The 13029-nt window shown below is 57.2% G+C and overlaps 6 protein-coding genes across 6 annotated transcripts; 3 read left to right on the forward strand and 3 right to left on the reverse strand.

The window, feature by feature from the left end:
* Window positions 1-671: 671 nt before the first annotated feature.
* On the forward strand, window positions 672-2161 carry CcaverHIS019_0202010 (uncharacterized protein; the record flags this gene model as incomplete). The annotated part of the gene is made up of 5 exons (XM_060597186.1): window positions 672-793; window positions 824-1008; window positions 1038-1224; window positions 1532-1808; window positions 1937-2161. 5 exons carry the CDS (start codon window positions 672-674, stop codon window positions 2159-2161), a joined length of 996 nt encoding a protein of 331 aa, XP_060454105.1.
* Window positions 2162-2273: 112 nt separating this feature from the next.
* On the reverse strand, window positions 2274-4024 carry CcaverHIS019_0202020 (uncharacterized protein; the record flags this gene model as incomplete). Its single annotated transcript, XM_060597187.1, has 3 exons — window positions 2274-2325; window positions 2928-3883; window positions 3938-4024. The coding sequence occupies 3 exons, from the start codon at window positions 4022-4024 to the stop codon at window positions 2274-2276; spliced, it is 1095 nt and encodes a 364-aa protein (XP_060454106.1).
* Window positions 4025-5677: 1653 nt separating this feature from the next.
* On the reverse strand, window positions 5678-6469 carry CcaverHIS019_0202030 (uncharacterized protein; the record flags this gene model as incomplete). The annotated part of the gene is made up of 3 exons (XM_060597188.1): window positions 5678-5986; window positions 6028-6402; window positions 6437-6469. The coding sequence occupies 3 exons, from the start codon at window positions 6467-6469 to the stop codon at window positions 5678-5680; spliced, it is 717 nt and encodes a 238-aa protein (XP_060454107.1).
* Window positions 6470-6635: 166 nt separating this feature from the next.
* MRPL4 (uncharacterized protein) lies at window positions 6636-8109 on the forward strand (the record flags this gene model as incomplete). The annotated part of the gene is made up of 3 exons (XM_060597190.1): window positions 6636-7014; window positions 7330-7502; window positions 7615-8109. The coding sequence occupies 3 exons, from the start codon at window positions 6636-6638 to the stop codon at window positions 8107-8109; spliced, it is 1047 nt and encodes a 348-aa protein (XP_060454108.1).
* A 189-nt stretch (window positions 8110-8298) lies between these two features.
* CcaverHIS019_0202050 (uncharacterized protein) lies at window positions 8299-9700 on the reverse strand (the record flags this gene model as incomplete). Its single annotated transcript, XM_060597191.1, has 6 exons — window positions 8299-8600; window positions 8638-8923; window positions 8959-9268; window positions 9317-9411; window positions 9467-9474; window positions 9517-9700. 6 exons carry the CDS (start codon window positions 9698-9700, stop codon window positions 8299-8301), a joined length of 1185 nt encoding a protein of 394 aa, XP_060454109.1.
* A 1362-nt stretch (window positions 9701-11062) lies between these two features.
* On the forward strand, window positions 11063-12071 carry CcaverHIS019_0202060 (uncharacterized protein; the record flags this gene model as incomplete). The annotated part of the gene is made up of 4 exons (XM_060597192.1): window positions 11063-11163; window positions 11201-11327; window positions 11431-11644; window positions 11686-12071. 4 exons carry the CDS (start codon window positions 11063-11065, stop codon window positions 12069-12071), a joined length of 828 nt encoding a protein of 275 aa, XP_060454110.1.
* Between the last annotated feature and the right edge of the window lie 958 nt (window positions 12072-13029).

Here is a 13029-nt window from a genome sequence, read left to right on the forward strand (position 1 = left end):
AAGAAAAGTAGATTAGTGCCGGCTCTGCTCCAGGTAGCACAGTTGGACACAGTTGGTATCGAAGGCGAACTAGTCCGGCCGGACCCCCTACCGATGTCTTAGAGCGCTCCGCATGATGCCCACGCTCTGGTAGCCTGACCCTCACCGCCGACGCCGACCTCGCTACTTGTCAATAGTGGTCAGCTGTCAGGTGTTATAGAGTTTGTGGGGCCTCGTCGAGGCACAGCGCTAGTGTTGAACAGCGAATGAGCATGTTGGAAGATCCGACAATGGTCACTAGTGAGTGGGAGAGGTTGCATGAGTGCTGGGGTTGCCCACTTGTATGGAGTGGGTAAACTTGGGCACGGATCGGTCTTGGCCGATAAGGTCCACATTGGAGGTCGGCATCTACCTCGGCGAACCGGCATGTCAACACGCACTGGCCCCATGACGTCGTGTCCGTTATCCTTGTCTCTGTTATCCTTTGGCAGCTTGCAAGGCTTCTCACACCTTGGACCTTTCACTTCACAACCATACGCACCTCCCAAGAACCACAACAATGAGCAAGTTCCCCCAACCGTGGTGCTCAACCGTCTCGTACTGGCAAGCGACGAACCGCGGTCCCTCGTCACTATACGGCCACTCCACCCCCCCCCCCTGAGGCTGCGGACATCCTAATAATCGGGGCGGGAATGATGGGATGCGCCCTCTCGTACTTCCTCACCCGACCCAATAGTGCCGGAGCGGGGAAGCGGTTAGTCTGCCTCGAAGCCAAGGACGTGGCGAGTGGCGCCTCCGGCCGGAACGGGGGACAGTGAGTTGTCCCCTGCACATAGCTGATAAGTGTCGGCCCGAAGACGTACGCTCTGTGGCATCAACTCCAGCAAGAATACCCTCTCGGCGCGGGTCTCAGTCCTGAAGAAGCGACATGGGTGATGCAGAACGAGAGGGATAATCTCGATCTCGTCGAGTCTCTCGTAAAGACGGAGGGACTTGATGTTGATTTCTGGCGCGGCGAATTACTCGAAAGTACGTGATATGTGGGCTCGCTAACCCAGCTCACCATGATCTGGAACGTACGCGGTGGGCTAAGGAACAGTATGGGAAATGGTTGGCACAGCGCCGCCGAATGGGATTGCACGGCGACGACTCGCGTTTCGTCGATCACGCGGGCGAGGCTGAGCGCCTGAGCCGCTTCCGAGGCGTCACGTCCGTCCACATCCGCCCTGGTGGCAGCGTTCACCCGTACGTTTCTCCTGTTTGGTCTGACATTAGACACAAGCTCGCCACCGCGCTGATGCGGCGCGCCCTCGATTCACCACATGCAAACTTCAGCTTACATCCCTGGACGCCTGTATCCGGCCATCCTCTCCGTGTTGGCGATAGCTGGGTCTTAAGGACGAGCGGCGGTTCGATTCGGGCCAAACGAGTCGTGTTGTGCACGAACGCACACACGCCGCACTTCTTCCCCCCCTCCTCGCCATTACATGGCCAGTGCGTCCTCCCGAGTATAGCACTGAGACAGTATCCAACCATATGTCGGACAGTGCAGTGCGATCACGCCCACAACCCCGTTCTCAGGGGATGGGGCGCTGGGAAACACATACAACACGCTAGATGGGCATTACCTCGTCCGTACTGGGAGTGGCGAACTCGTCCTCGGTGGTGGGACGGCACCGCTCGTGCGGTCAGGAAAGGTACCGCTGTCAAAAGTTCATGGCAACGAGGACGACAGTGAGGCATCCATCGATCCGGCGATTACGAGGGACCACGCGATTTTTATGCGCAATTTCATCGGATGGGGACCGGAAGCATACGGCGAGGGCCTGGTACGCACTTGGGTCGGGGTGCTGAGTTCTGTGCGCGACTGGCTTCCCCTGGTTGGCGAGGTTCCTGGGTCTCCGGGGCTTAGTTTGGCTGCTGGAGTATGACTCTGACAGATTGGGGCTGACGACAGTTTGCGGGACATGGGATGGCGCGCATTTTTGCGGTTGCACGCGGGTACGCTGATACCCTCAAGACTGGGGTTTGGGATGAGGCTCTGCTGCCCAAGTGCTTCAAAATTACGGAGGAGCGGTTAGCGCGCGCGGAGGAGTCACATGCGCGGTGGGTTAGGGAGCGCGGGCCGGCCTGTAAGGTCGTCGAAGGACAGATTGTTGATGGCGCCAAGGCCAAGTTGTAGTTGTGAATGTACTCACCAGAACCAGAGCTGTATTGGATATGGAGTAACGCCAGGGCTAGATGCTGATAATCAAGAGATGCGGTCCGCGTTGCTGGCCAGGCAGCTGCGGATGCTAGTCGGCGATGATACAGAGGGAGTCTGGGGAGAACGCCGCGGCGATGGTCCTAAGTTGGATTAGCCAAACATCAGAGCTCTCTACGACCGTTGTGCTTGGTAGGTTAGATACATCTGTAAGATAGAGACTCTCTGGCCCCCCCACCCAAGCCTAGACTCCAGCGCACAAGTGCCTCCCTGTCTGGGGGGGGAGGGACACACGCGCGAGCTAGAGATACATACGAAGTACATATTCAAGATCGTGGGCCCAGAACTTCATCAGTCTCCACCTGGCTCATTACTGTTGTAGAGTGAATGTACGATGCATCGAATACGGTTGAAGGTGTGCGCAATTTAAGGGCTCGGGTCGTAGGGGCTCGGGTACTACAACAATTACGACGTCGTCTGTCGGTGACAGTAGAGCTAACCGAACGTATGGCGTCGGAGATGATCCCGTGGTGCTCCTAAAAAGGCGTCGCTGGCTCTGGCGGAAGCGGAGAGTGGTTGATCATGGACTACTAATTTATCAATTTTTGGCAGAGCGCTACGGGCGCCCTCCCATAATGTCGCCGTCTTGTCCGTCTCGAGGCAGTACTGCTCTTCTCCCACCCTGTCCCGGTACTGAGCATGTGAAAGAAACTGGAACCGGCTCCTGTCTGCATCAAATGCTGACCAGGTGAGGGGAATATACTCCTCCAACTGCTCCTCCAAGGTGTCCCCACGGCGATCGTTGGGCCGGAGTCCGACAAACGTAATCTTGGGCAGCGGCCGGCTGTAGACCATCATGAGACTAAGCCCTTTCTTGACTAACGGAAACGCCTCATCGAGCTCAGCCGGTTCGTCCTCCAAGAACATGAAGACGATTTCCCTCGGAGTCTCGCGGTCAATGCCCTGGAGATGGCTGAACGATACCGCAGGGATGGATTGATAGTGGGTGCGCTTGAGTTTGGAGATCTTGTGTAGGCTCCAGTGATCTCGCATGTACGCGATGTTCGGGACGACGTAGCGGACGCAACGTACTTCCCCGCGAAAAGCATCCCCCTGGAGTGAGGGTGCATCAAAGTCAACGATAGTGGGGGCACGAATGGGGTATGTGGATCGGCCATGCCGCCGTAGAATCAGAGTGTTGCTAAAATAGACGACGAAGCCGTTGATGGGGCGGCATGGGTTCAAGTTTGTGTCCTCTAGGTCGACCACGAGGTTATATTTGTCGATCGTTGTCGATATCAGAGTCTGGTCGTCCCCCACCACCTGCATTGCGACATGCTTGCCGTGCGTGTCGAAGATCTTCAGCGGGTGGATGAGGTCCCCGGGGTTGACGTGCATGTGGCGCACTACGAGCGGTGTTGCCTCGCGGCGCCATTCTGCGTTGACAAAAACGGCCTCGATGAGGTCCTTGGAGCCGAGATGATTGACGACCTTTTTATGCACGATGTGGGGTAACCTGCCTGCAATGGTCTGTCCGGGATATATCGAATTGATGTCGCACATGCATGGCAGCTTGGGGATAAGCGGTTCGCATCCTCCAACACTGACAGAATGAATGCTGCATGCTCCAGGACTGGCAGGATGGATCCTCGGGGCGGAGCCATCCTGCGGGACAACATCCCAAGCCTCTTCGTCCGGCAGCTTTGGGGGAGCCAGTCAGCAGTGACCATAAGGCAACGAGCAGACAAGACTCACATCAAACGGTGAGATCGCGATGTTCTTCTTGTCGGGGAAGTGCATGTGTTCTTGAGGTCCATATGTTCTTGGCCGCGGCGGGCGCATTTGAGCTAGTGGGATGGTGGGCGAAGGAGAAATAGGTAATGTGAATAGGTAATGTGGAAGAAGTATGACTCTATGTATGGCTTTATATATGTTGTAGGTTTGCCACCGGTTCATGTCGAGTCATACCTTGCAAGACACGGCGGTATGTATTTGGGCACTGTCTCACTTATTGTAGAGCAGTCTCGCTCTACCGCGCTATACACAGTTCTTGCTGTTGACGGATGGTGTTTCAGTTGAATGAAGAGTCGGGAGAAACAGGGTTAGTTCCCTCCCAGAAGTGTTTGGACAGATCGCGAACGTCACCCTGGAAGCAGTTTGCTCCTGTTTCCGAACGCCGCAATCTTTGAAAGTTATCATAGAGACATGAACTTGAAAGGATTCACATCGATGTAGATTAATCCTGCACACATCCCAGCTCTCTCCTTTACTCCCAACTACATATATCTGGGCTAGTTTCACAACTTTCAACACTATGTAAGTGAAGATGGCCAAGATGGCCGGCTGGCTCAGGGCTGATACCGCACCAGCTGGACCATATTCAGGGAATGTGGCACCTCAGATGCTGTCTGCCTTCATGCATGTGCAGAAACTGAGAGCATTATTTATATATAAGAGCTGAGAAGCACATATGTTATAGCCTATCCCCTTAGCTAACTGTATATGTCTTGATGAAGATACTCTCATTGTAGTTTGGTGAAAAATGGCTCTCGAAAGAAGGAGCCTAGAAAAGCCTGGAATGTGACGTTTCGCAATCTGTCTCAACAATTTTGGTATTCTGGTAGGTTGGGTTAGGTTTGGTATTTTGGTAGGGCACTATTCAAACGCAATAATCTGTGGGCAACGCACACCCCGAATGCTGAGCTTCCCGTTCACTATGAATCACAGCGAAGCGTTGCATCGGGCTTTGACATGGCTCGAGGCCACAACCGGGAGGTGGCTCTCTGTTCCTCTGGTTCGGCTGGACGACAGCGTACATGTCTGTCCCACCAGGTTGGTGCTGCGAATGCGGCACCAAGGCGTGGGTGACGATGTTCGCAAGCCCCATTTGCGATTATGTGTAGCCTCAGCAAAGGTAGTCACCTACCCTACGACGCCACAGATTGATTACCATAGGACACAACAAACGGTGTCTGAGGCTACAAATACTGCGATGTGCGATTACTTGCGAAACATTGGGCGTGCCAAAACCGAGATCCCCGAGGTTGGCACAGGGGCCGTTGCGTTGCGATCTTTCAAGCCATGGTACACAGATTTCACCATAAGACAGGTCACGCAACGGTCCCCAGAGAAGGCTGAGCCGGGGTGGACAACTCCAGAATTAGTGATAACGAAATGGACAGCAGGGACCAAAGTCGGGTTCTGCATCAGCAGTGTTTCCGAATCGGGTTTCACTTACGTGGTTGCATTTGGCACACACATGCCATTCACCGAGTCGCTGAGGGGATCGGCCACGAAGAATTGGGTAAGGCTGTGCCAAGTGGGAACTTGCGGGTCATTTGGTGCGCCGTCCAAAAAGCTGAAGCCTCGAATGCTGACTGCCAAGCCCTACAACCCAGCGATCCAGCGATCCGTTAGGGTTGATATTGGGCACGACATTTTGAACACAGAGCGTGAAGCAGCGCTCTGTCATCAATCGTCGATGATACGATCCACTTATGCCTTCTTGAGCGCCCACTCGCCACGCACACCTCCTTCAAACGCGAGCCACACCCGTCTCACGCGGCAGTTAGGGTATACACGCACCCTCTCGACGCTCCCAAACAGCTCGGGCATGGCAGCCAAGTCAGCGCGCCGCTTCCTCTTCCCATTCTCCTCCTCCTCCTCAGGCCTCAGTTGACGGAAGAGGGGGACGAGTTGGCGCAGGTCAACAACGACCTCACACCATTCGGTGGCGCCGTCGTGGGGTGTGGCTAATGGCAGGCGGAGAAGGGGAGGAGATCGGGGAAGGAGAGCCGCCTCAGTCTACGTTTAGCGCCTTCCTTGCCTTCCTCGTCGCGACTTACCCTACCACTCTCGAGGCGAATACGTCCTCGCCGCCCACGATGATCAAGAACGGTCACTTCGAGAGCCCAATGCCTCTGACCGAGCGCCTTGACCTGCGCACCCAGCCATGGGAGTGTCGCGCCTAGTGGCTGTTCCGCGGAACCTATTTGGATAAAGGTATCGCCAACCATGGGTGACTGGAGGTGCACCACATTGCCGGCGATGTTGCCACCACGCTTGTGCTTAGGTACATGTTGCGATGAACGACCCTCTGGGCGAGGATAAGCCATGTCAGGGAGCACTTGGACGGTGGACTTGGGAGATGGTCCGACTTGCGACTTCCAGAGGGGCGGAAGGGATGCATTGTCGCTCGAGAGGAGGGTGAGAGTTGGGGGCTAGGTCATCAGTCAGCCATAACTATAATCTCACCTGTACTGTTCCTGCCAGCAATGCAGTGGGCATGGCGATAGTGTTGTTTATGGACAAGCGGGAAGCTGAGAGGAGGAATGGAGAGGTGTACTTTTCGGCGGTGGAGGTTTCGCCACGTGGATTAGGCCCCGGGATTTTTCTCTTTCGTCCGCAAGATGCGCCAGACTGTATCTCAACTCATCCTCTAGACTCCAGAACCATGTCGCGCTTCGCCCTCCGCGCGCTCTCGACATCTGCACGCGCGCTCGAGGCCGCCGCCGAAGCCGCTCCTGTGGCTGCGGTCGAGCTCCGGCCAGAGTGGACGCCCAAGGGCAAGCCTCAACCGACCCGCCCTTCGCGCGGGACCCGCGTCGCCCTCCCGAACGGGCTGCCCGAGCCCACGAGCTACCCCCCTTCCAAGAGCTACCTTAACAAGGTGGAGGAGATGCGCTTCAAGGGCGAGGTACCTAAGCCTCACCCGCTGTGGGCGTTCTTCCATGTCCCGGCCGAGTCTATGGAGGTGACTGCGGACACCAAGTTCCCACCCGACTTTGGGAGTGTGCCGCGGTTGGAGAATGAGAATGTGGAGCTCAAGTCGGGTGAGTGTGTCCGATAGGATGAGGAGGGGATGCGAGATACAGAGATGGGGCTGCGGAGGGCGAAGGCCAGTGGAGGAGGGAAGAGCGGCGAAGGACGAAGTATGACGACAGGACGGGAAAGACGATGGGGGTCGGGAAGGAGTCGGCGCTGGGCGTGATGAAGAGAAGGGAGGGAGGGTAGTGCAAGACAACGCCGAGTGCAGACGTTGCGCACGAGTGTAGAAAACAGCATCTCACGCGCCGGTGACAACCTGCGCTCGGACGGACATCACGTACCTTCCTTCACCCCACGTCAATAGACAGAGCTAACCTCAGGCCGCTCCTGGTCCGCGCCTGAACTGCGCCTCAAGTCATTCGGGGACCTCCACACCCTGTGGTACCTGCTCCTGCGGGAGCGTAACGTGATCGCGACCCAGAAGGCGGAGCGCAAGCGTCTTCGCGTCGCACCGCAGTACGGTGGCAAGCTGCTGAGCATCCGGAGCTTGAGGGTGAGTGTCAGCGGAGTTGGGCAGCAAGCTCTGAAGGCTGTGATGTCTGGAGTCCAGCCTCTCTGCCTCTCTTCCCTCCATCCCCGCCCCACCATTTGTTTGCTCACCCCAGTGCCGCAAGTCGATGGCGCGCATCAAGTACGTGCTCAACGAGCGGCGTCTCGGTGCTATCGCGGCTGCCGCGCCCTCCGTGCACGCTGAGGCTACCGCGCGCGTCACTGTCCCCTTCGCGCTGAGGGGCATCAACGACCCCGCGTCCCAGGTCGAAGCGCTTGCCGGCAGACACCCCATCCCTGACGTGCTCTCCGCTGAAGACCGCGCCGCTCTCGCAGCCGCCAAGGACGCGCGGAACGACGCCATCTTGGCCAGGAAGGCTGCGCTCAAGGCTGCGCGTCGGGCGGCCAAGCGGGCCGAAAAGCTAGAGCAGGAGATGACGGACGCTGAGGTTGAGGCCCTCGTCCAGGCGGAGGAGGACGTGGCCAAGGAGGAGGCCGTCACCAAGAAGATCGAGGACCAGGTCGCGGCCAAGGAGGCCGAGGCTTCACCAGTCAAGGAGGAGGCTGCCCCGGCCAAAGTGGAGGCTGCGCCAGCCACGAGCAAGAACTAGACTACTCATGCATACACCATTCGCTGTCTCTGCAGCTCTCCGGTGCAGGGCTCTCAGGCCCAGCTGAGGCGCGCATCCGTGCGCGCTCCAAGACAGAGTTGGACGCACCCGCTTGAACAGGGTACGCTCTTCTCACGCATCTCTCACTGCTCTCTCTCACTGGTCTCTCACGCTCTCTAACGCCTTCTCTCACGCATCTACCTTGATATCCTCCGTGTTCGGTGCTGTCGGCTCTTCCGAGGCAGGTGCCTCCGGAGCCGGCGGGTCCTCCACAGCAGGCGCAGCTGGCGCAGTAGATTCATTGTTGGTAGGAGACGTCGTTGTCTCGGCCTTGTCCGCCTTGCCTGCCGAACCGTTGGCAGCCGGCGCACCGGGTCCCTCGCTGCGGTTGATGAAGTCGGTCCACTCCTTCATGAGTTTCTCCGCACGCGAGGTGATTTTCAGCTCGTCGTCGCGCGGTACGTTTGTAAGAGCCGCGATCTTCTTCATCACTACCGGTCAGGTCGCGTGACACGTCGATTGACTCACCCTTGCCAATCTTTGAGAATTGGAGGTACTCAATCTTCATGTCACCGTAGTTTTCGATCGTCTTGAACAGGTCGTCGTACTGGTCCATCTCGGTGGCGGTCGGCACGCCCTTCTGCAGAAAGGCGCGCTGCAGCTTGTGTCGCCAGTCCTTCACCTTTACGGCCTCTGGGTCAGGAGCCTCCTCCTCCCCAAGGGCTGGAGCCGCACCCTCAGATTTGGACTCGTCCGCCTTGTCAGTTTCCTTTGACTTGGGCTTGTCTGCCTTTGGTTTGGGCTTGTCCTCGGCCTGGCGTCAGCTCCGCTCACACCAAAACAACCAACCTTCTTGGTGACCTTGGCCTTCTTGGCGTCCTTCTTTGGTGCCGGCGCTGCGCGCTTCCGCTTCTTGCCTGCCGGCTGCCCGTCCTCGCCCTCTTCCTCCTCCAGCTCATCGACATCTTCATCCGCCTCTGCCTCTGCGGCCTCCCGATCGCGACGGTACTCGTCCTGCACCTGGTCCCATTCGCTCGGGTCCAATGCCGTCTCGTACGCCTCGCGCAAGTTGCCCGCCGCTTTGCGGTGGCCCTCGTTGAGGAACGACTGAATTTGGTGCTTCTTCAGAGGCTGAATCTCCTTCGGAGGGAGCCACGAGCTGGCACGTCAGCAAGGCAAGTGGCCAACTGAGCGTGGAGTCACTCACTAGTCGCCGACAGGGAAGAACTGCGCGCACTGGAACGCCGGGTTCTTGGGACGCAGCGCCAGTACGTTCGCAGGCAGGCTCTCGGGGTCGGTGATCTGCTGGTCAGCGTGGAGCTGGTGGTGGGGCGTGACCGGCTCGACTGGTACGCACACGAGCAGCTGTGAGGGGGTCAGCATCATGTCAAGCTCTGCGGTGCTCACGCCAAGGGGGGAATCCTCGCAGACGGGCCAGCACAATGTCGCCGTACTCGCACTTGGCGACCTCTTGCGGAGCTGGGCCCTTCTTGGCCGCGCCCCCAGACTTGCGAGGCTTGGCGCCGCCGCTATTACGCTTGGATGCTGGCTTGACGCCGCCGTCAATGGCCGGCGCGGCTTCCTCGGACATGGCGGCTGGTGTGTGAGTACGAGGACGAGGTCAGGTGAGTGAGGTACGCGTACCTATGCGGTGTCAGAGGAAGAAAGGTGTGTGTGTAAAAGGATGAGGGTTTGACGCGTGAAGGATTTAGGTGGATGTTGTTGACGCAGCGACGCGCCGGTGGAGTGGAACAGTTCAAGTGGAGTAGAGTGCTCCTGAGCCTAATAGTCTGATCAGCCTGATCAGCCTGAGAGAGCGTGGGTTAACCAAAGTATGGAAGCAAGGCGTGTGCACCATAAGGTAAAGGGCGCGTGATAAAGGTGGAGGTCGGAAACGCGTTGAACGGACGCATTTGTTGAATGAATGAATGAATGGATCAACTCACTTTATGGATGGATGGATGGATGAACCCGTTCCAAGCAAAGAGTATGATGGTGAGTGTAGGGTGAAGAATGGAGAAGAAGAGGAAGTAGATGATGGAGCTGTTGGTTACAGATGACGGAGTCAAGGTTGTCTTGAGTCTCTCTCTCTCCTTCCTCCCCCTTCTTCCCTGGTGGCTAAGTTGGCTCGCCTGTTTACCTTTTGTGGGGTGATGGTTTGGGTGCTTTGGCTACATTGGCTACATTGGCTGCCTTGCCTTGGCTGCGAATGACCCCTCTCTTTGGTCTTGAGTCTTGGGTCTTTTGGTCCGGCCCTTGGATCCGGTGTTGACATCACTTCTACCCCCTCATTTACCTCTGCTACCCCTCCTCCGACTCTTGTATCTCTCTGCCTCTGCTATTGTGCCTCGATTGATTGTTGTCTATTGTGGTAAAAGTGGCTCTCGGTGCCTCGGTGGCTGCGTATATTGCTGCATGGTTGGTTGGGTTGATAGGCGGTTGAACTATGAACCGAAGACTGCCAGCTGTTGACACTTGCCAGCTTGAGCTTGCCGCCGCCAGAGCGCCTTTGCTATCACACCAATTCCCATCAATAGTCTAGTCATCCTAGGTCACCTGATCATCTTATGCCATCTGCAACCTTCCGCCTGGCCGCCTGCCTGTACCTCCAAATGTCAATGCTGCCCACCTGCCCACTTTGTCTTAGTTTGCTGATGGCGCTATTTGGGCTCAACCATCAACATCAGGGTTTCGTCACCCGCCACAACCGGCAACTTGTCCGGCATTACTCCTCAATCAATTCCCCGAGCGCACCTAACTGTTCTCCTTGTAGGCACAGAACTAAGTCTAGAGCCACGTGGGGGTAACTACTTAGGCGCCCCAACCCTGCCCCTCTGTACCGTCGCACACCACCACGTCCGTCATCAGTGGACTTGATGGTGACACCTCGAACGTACCCCCGTAACCTCAGACCCTCCATCGTCCATCGTCCACATCAACATCGCCGCCGACAATGCGCTTCTCGGCAGTTGGCGTATCCTCAACACTTCTCTTTGCGTCTGCAGTTACGGCGTTCCGCGACTCGTCTCCGCTCCTAGTCTGGTCCTCTGAACCGTTGGTCACAGACCTTCCTCCACCCAGCTCACATCAGAAACTATGGACTCGACGAGGCGCGAGCGGAACTCACGTCTGGCGTGATCGGGGCGGATGTCATGTTCGAGTCCCTCGAGACTATCGGGTGTGACTGGGACATGGTCGTGGTCGCACACATGGACGACGTGGGTATCGGGTTAGATCTCAGCATCCAGGAAGGCCAGGAATGTTGTTGGCTTCTACTATCCCTCTGGGCTCGCCTCTGTTATTGTAGGAGCTAACACTCAGCTTCACCAGGCCCAGATCAAGAAGATCTCGCTTCCCTTGGACTCATCCAAGGCCGATCTCCATGTCCCCTACCTCATCCGGCCAACGCGCGAGGGCCTCGACACCAGTGTGCAGTCATGGGCGGAGAAGTGCGGTGCGAAGCTGGTTGACGACTTGGCCAACGCCGAAAAGGGACAGCGGACCCTCGTCTACCTCAACGTCGAGCATGGCAAGGGTGGGTAACCAGACACTACAGTACGCACAGGTTAACAGAAGACGTTGTCCTCCCGAGCGACCTGCCAGCACGCCACCTCGTCGTGCTGACCGGCACGCGCGACCTGAGCAAGAATGACGCTAAGCGCCAAGGGGTGGTCGAGGAGCCCTTCGAGTCGGTCAAGGTGCCGGAGGTCGTTTCGTCTCTTCCGTCGGTGGCGCCCGAGTCCGAGGCGTCCACGGCCGCCAAGAATAAGACGGACCCCGACGCGCCCCGGCACAACACGTACCTCACTACTCCTCTCATCACAGCCCTCCTCATCACCTTCCTCATCTTCGTCCCTGTCATCGCCATTAGCGTCAGCGCGCTTGCGTCCGTTCAGGTCCCGCCTCGGATGCTTGAGATTTCTAAGGCTCTTGCGGTCGACAAGACCCGTAAGGACCAGTAGACTGCGTGTGCAGGAGTTTGTCGGCTGCGGCCGGCGGTAAGGTAAATGTACCAAATGCATGTAGACTCAACGAGCAGGCGCCGGCTGGCTGTTGAAGTCCGCTTGGGAAAGGGGGTTGTTAGGTGCCGGATGGTCTAACTGGTGATGCCTCAGAGTAGGAGAGCCCTGTCCTTGGAGCGCGTGTCGTGCTAATTAAGGACCGGACTGTTGAGATCTGAGAGTAGATTGTGAGACTGTTTTGGAACCATCCATCATACGTAACTTGACTTGCCGCCGGCGCGTGTGAAGTGGCGGAAGTGGCGAAGCATGGGGTAGCCTCCACACCAGCTCCCTTGGGCCTTGGATCCCTTCCACCCCTCCTTCCACCCTCTCTGCCTCTGAAGCGATACTGCGTTTCTCTCTGCGTGGTTTCGCGAAAACCCCTGGCATTTCTAGGCCTCTTCTTTCCCAGTGGTCTAAGACCCCACTTTGAATGATCCCATACACATCCTGAATGCCTGACAGACAATACCACAGTCTACGTGAACCAAGCATTTCAAAATGCCCAAGGGTTCGTCCAACGTTTGACGACCGTGACGGCTGCACCGCCTTGAGGAATGTGCCGTCAGATTTCAAGAAGCATAATCTCAGCTCACAGCTTGGTCAAGAGGTCAATGTGGGTGGAAAGTTGGCAACATTCCACATTGTTGAGGGCAGGACCTCGCTGCGGGCTGGCTCGGTGGTCAGCTGCATGCTGGTATTTAAGCAATGCGAATAACTCCAAGAGAGGTCGCTTGATCACAGCCCAGCCAGCTTGGGGAGAGTAAATGGAGGATGGAGACTAGGCAGGTGCGGATCACCTCACCGACTGCGTCATCACCTTGCGGACCTGACGCCACTTGGACCTGATAAAGGCCGCCCCATATGCCAATATGCCAATACGGCCGTCGGGCTGATCGATAGGCTACACATGCATCAC

This window comes from Cutaneotrichosporon cavernicola, assembly GCF_030864355.1.
Source record: "Cutaneotrichosporon cavernicola HIS019 DNA, chromosome: 2".
NCBI lineage: Eukaryota > Fungi > Basidiomycota > Tremellomycetes > Trichosporonales > Trichosporonaceae > Cutaneotrichosporon > Cutaneotrichosporon cavernicola.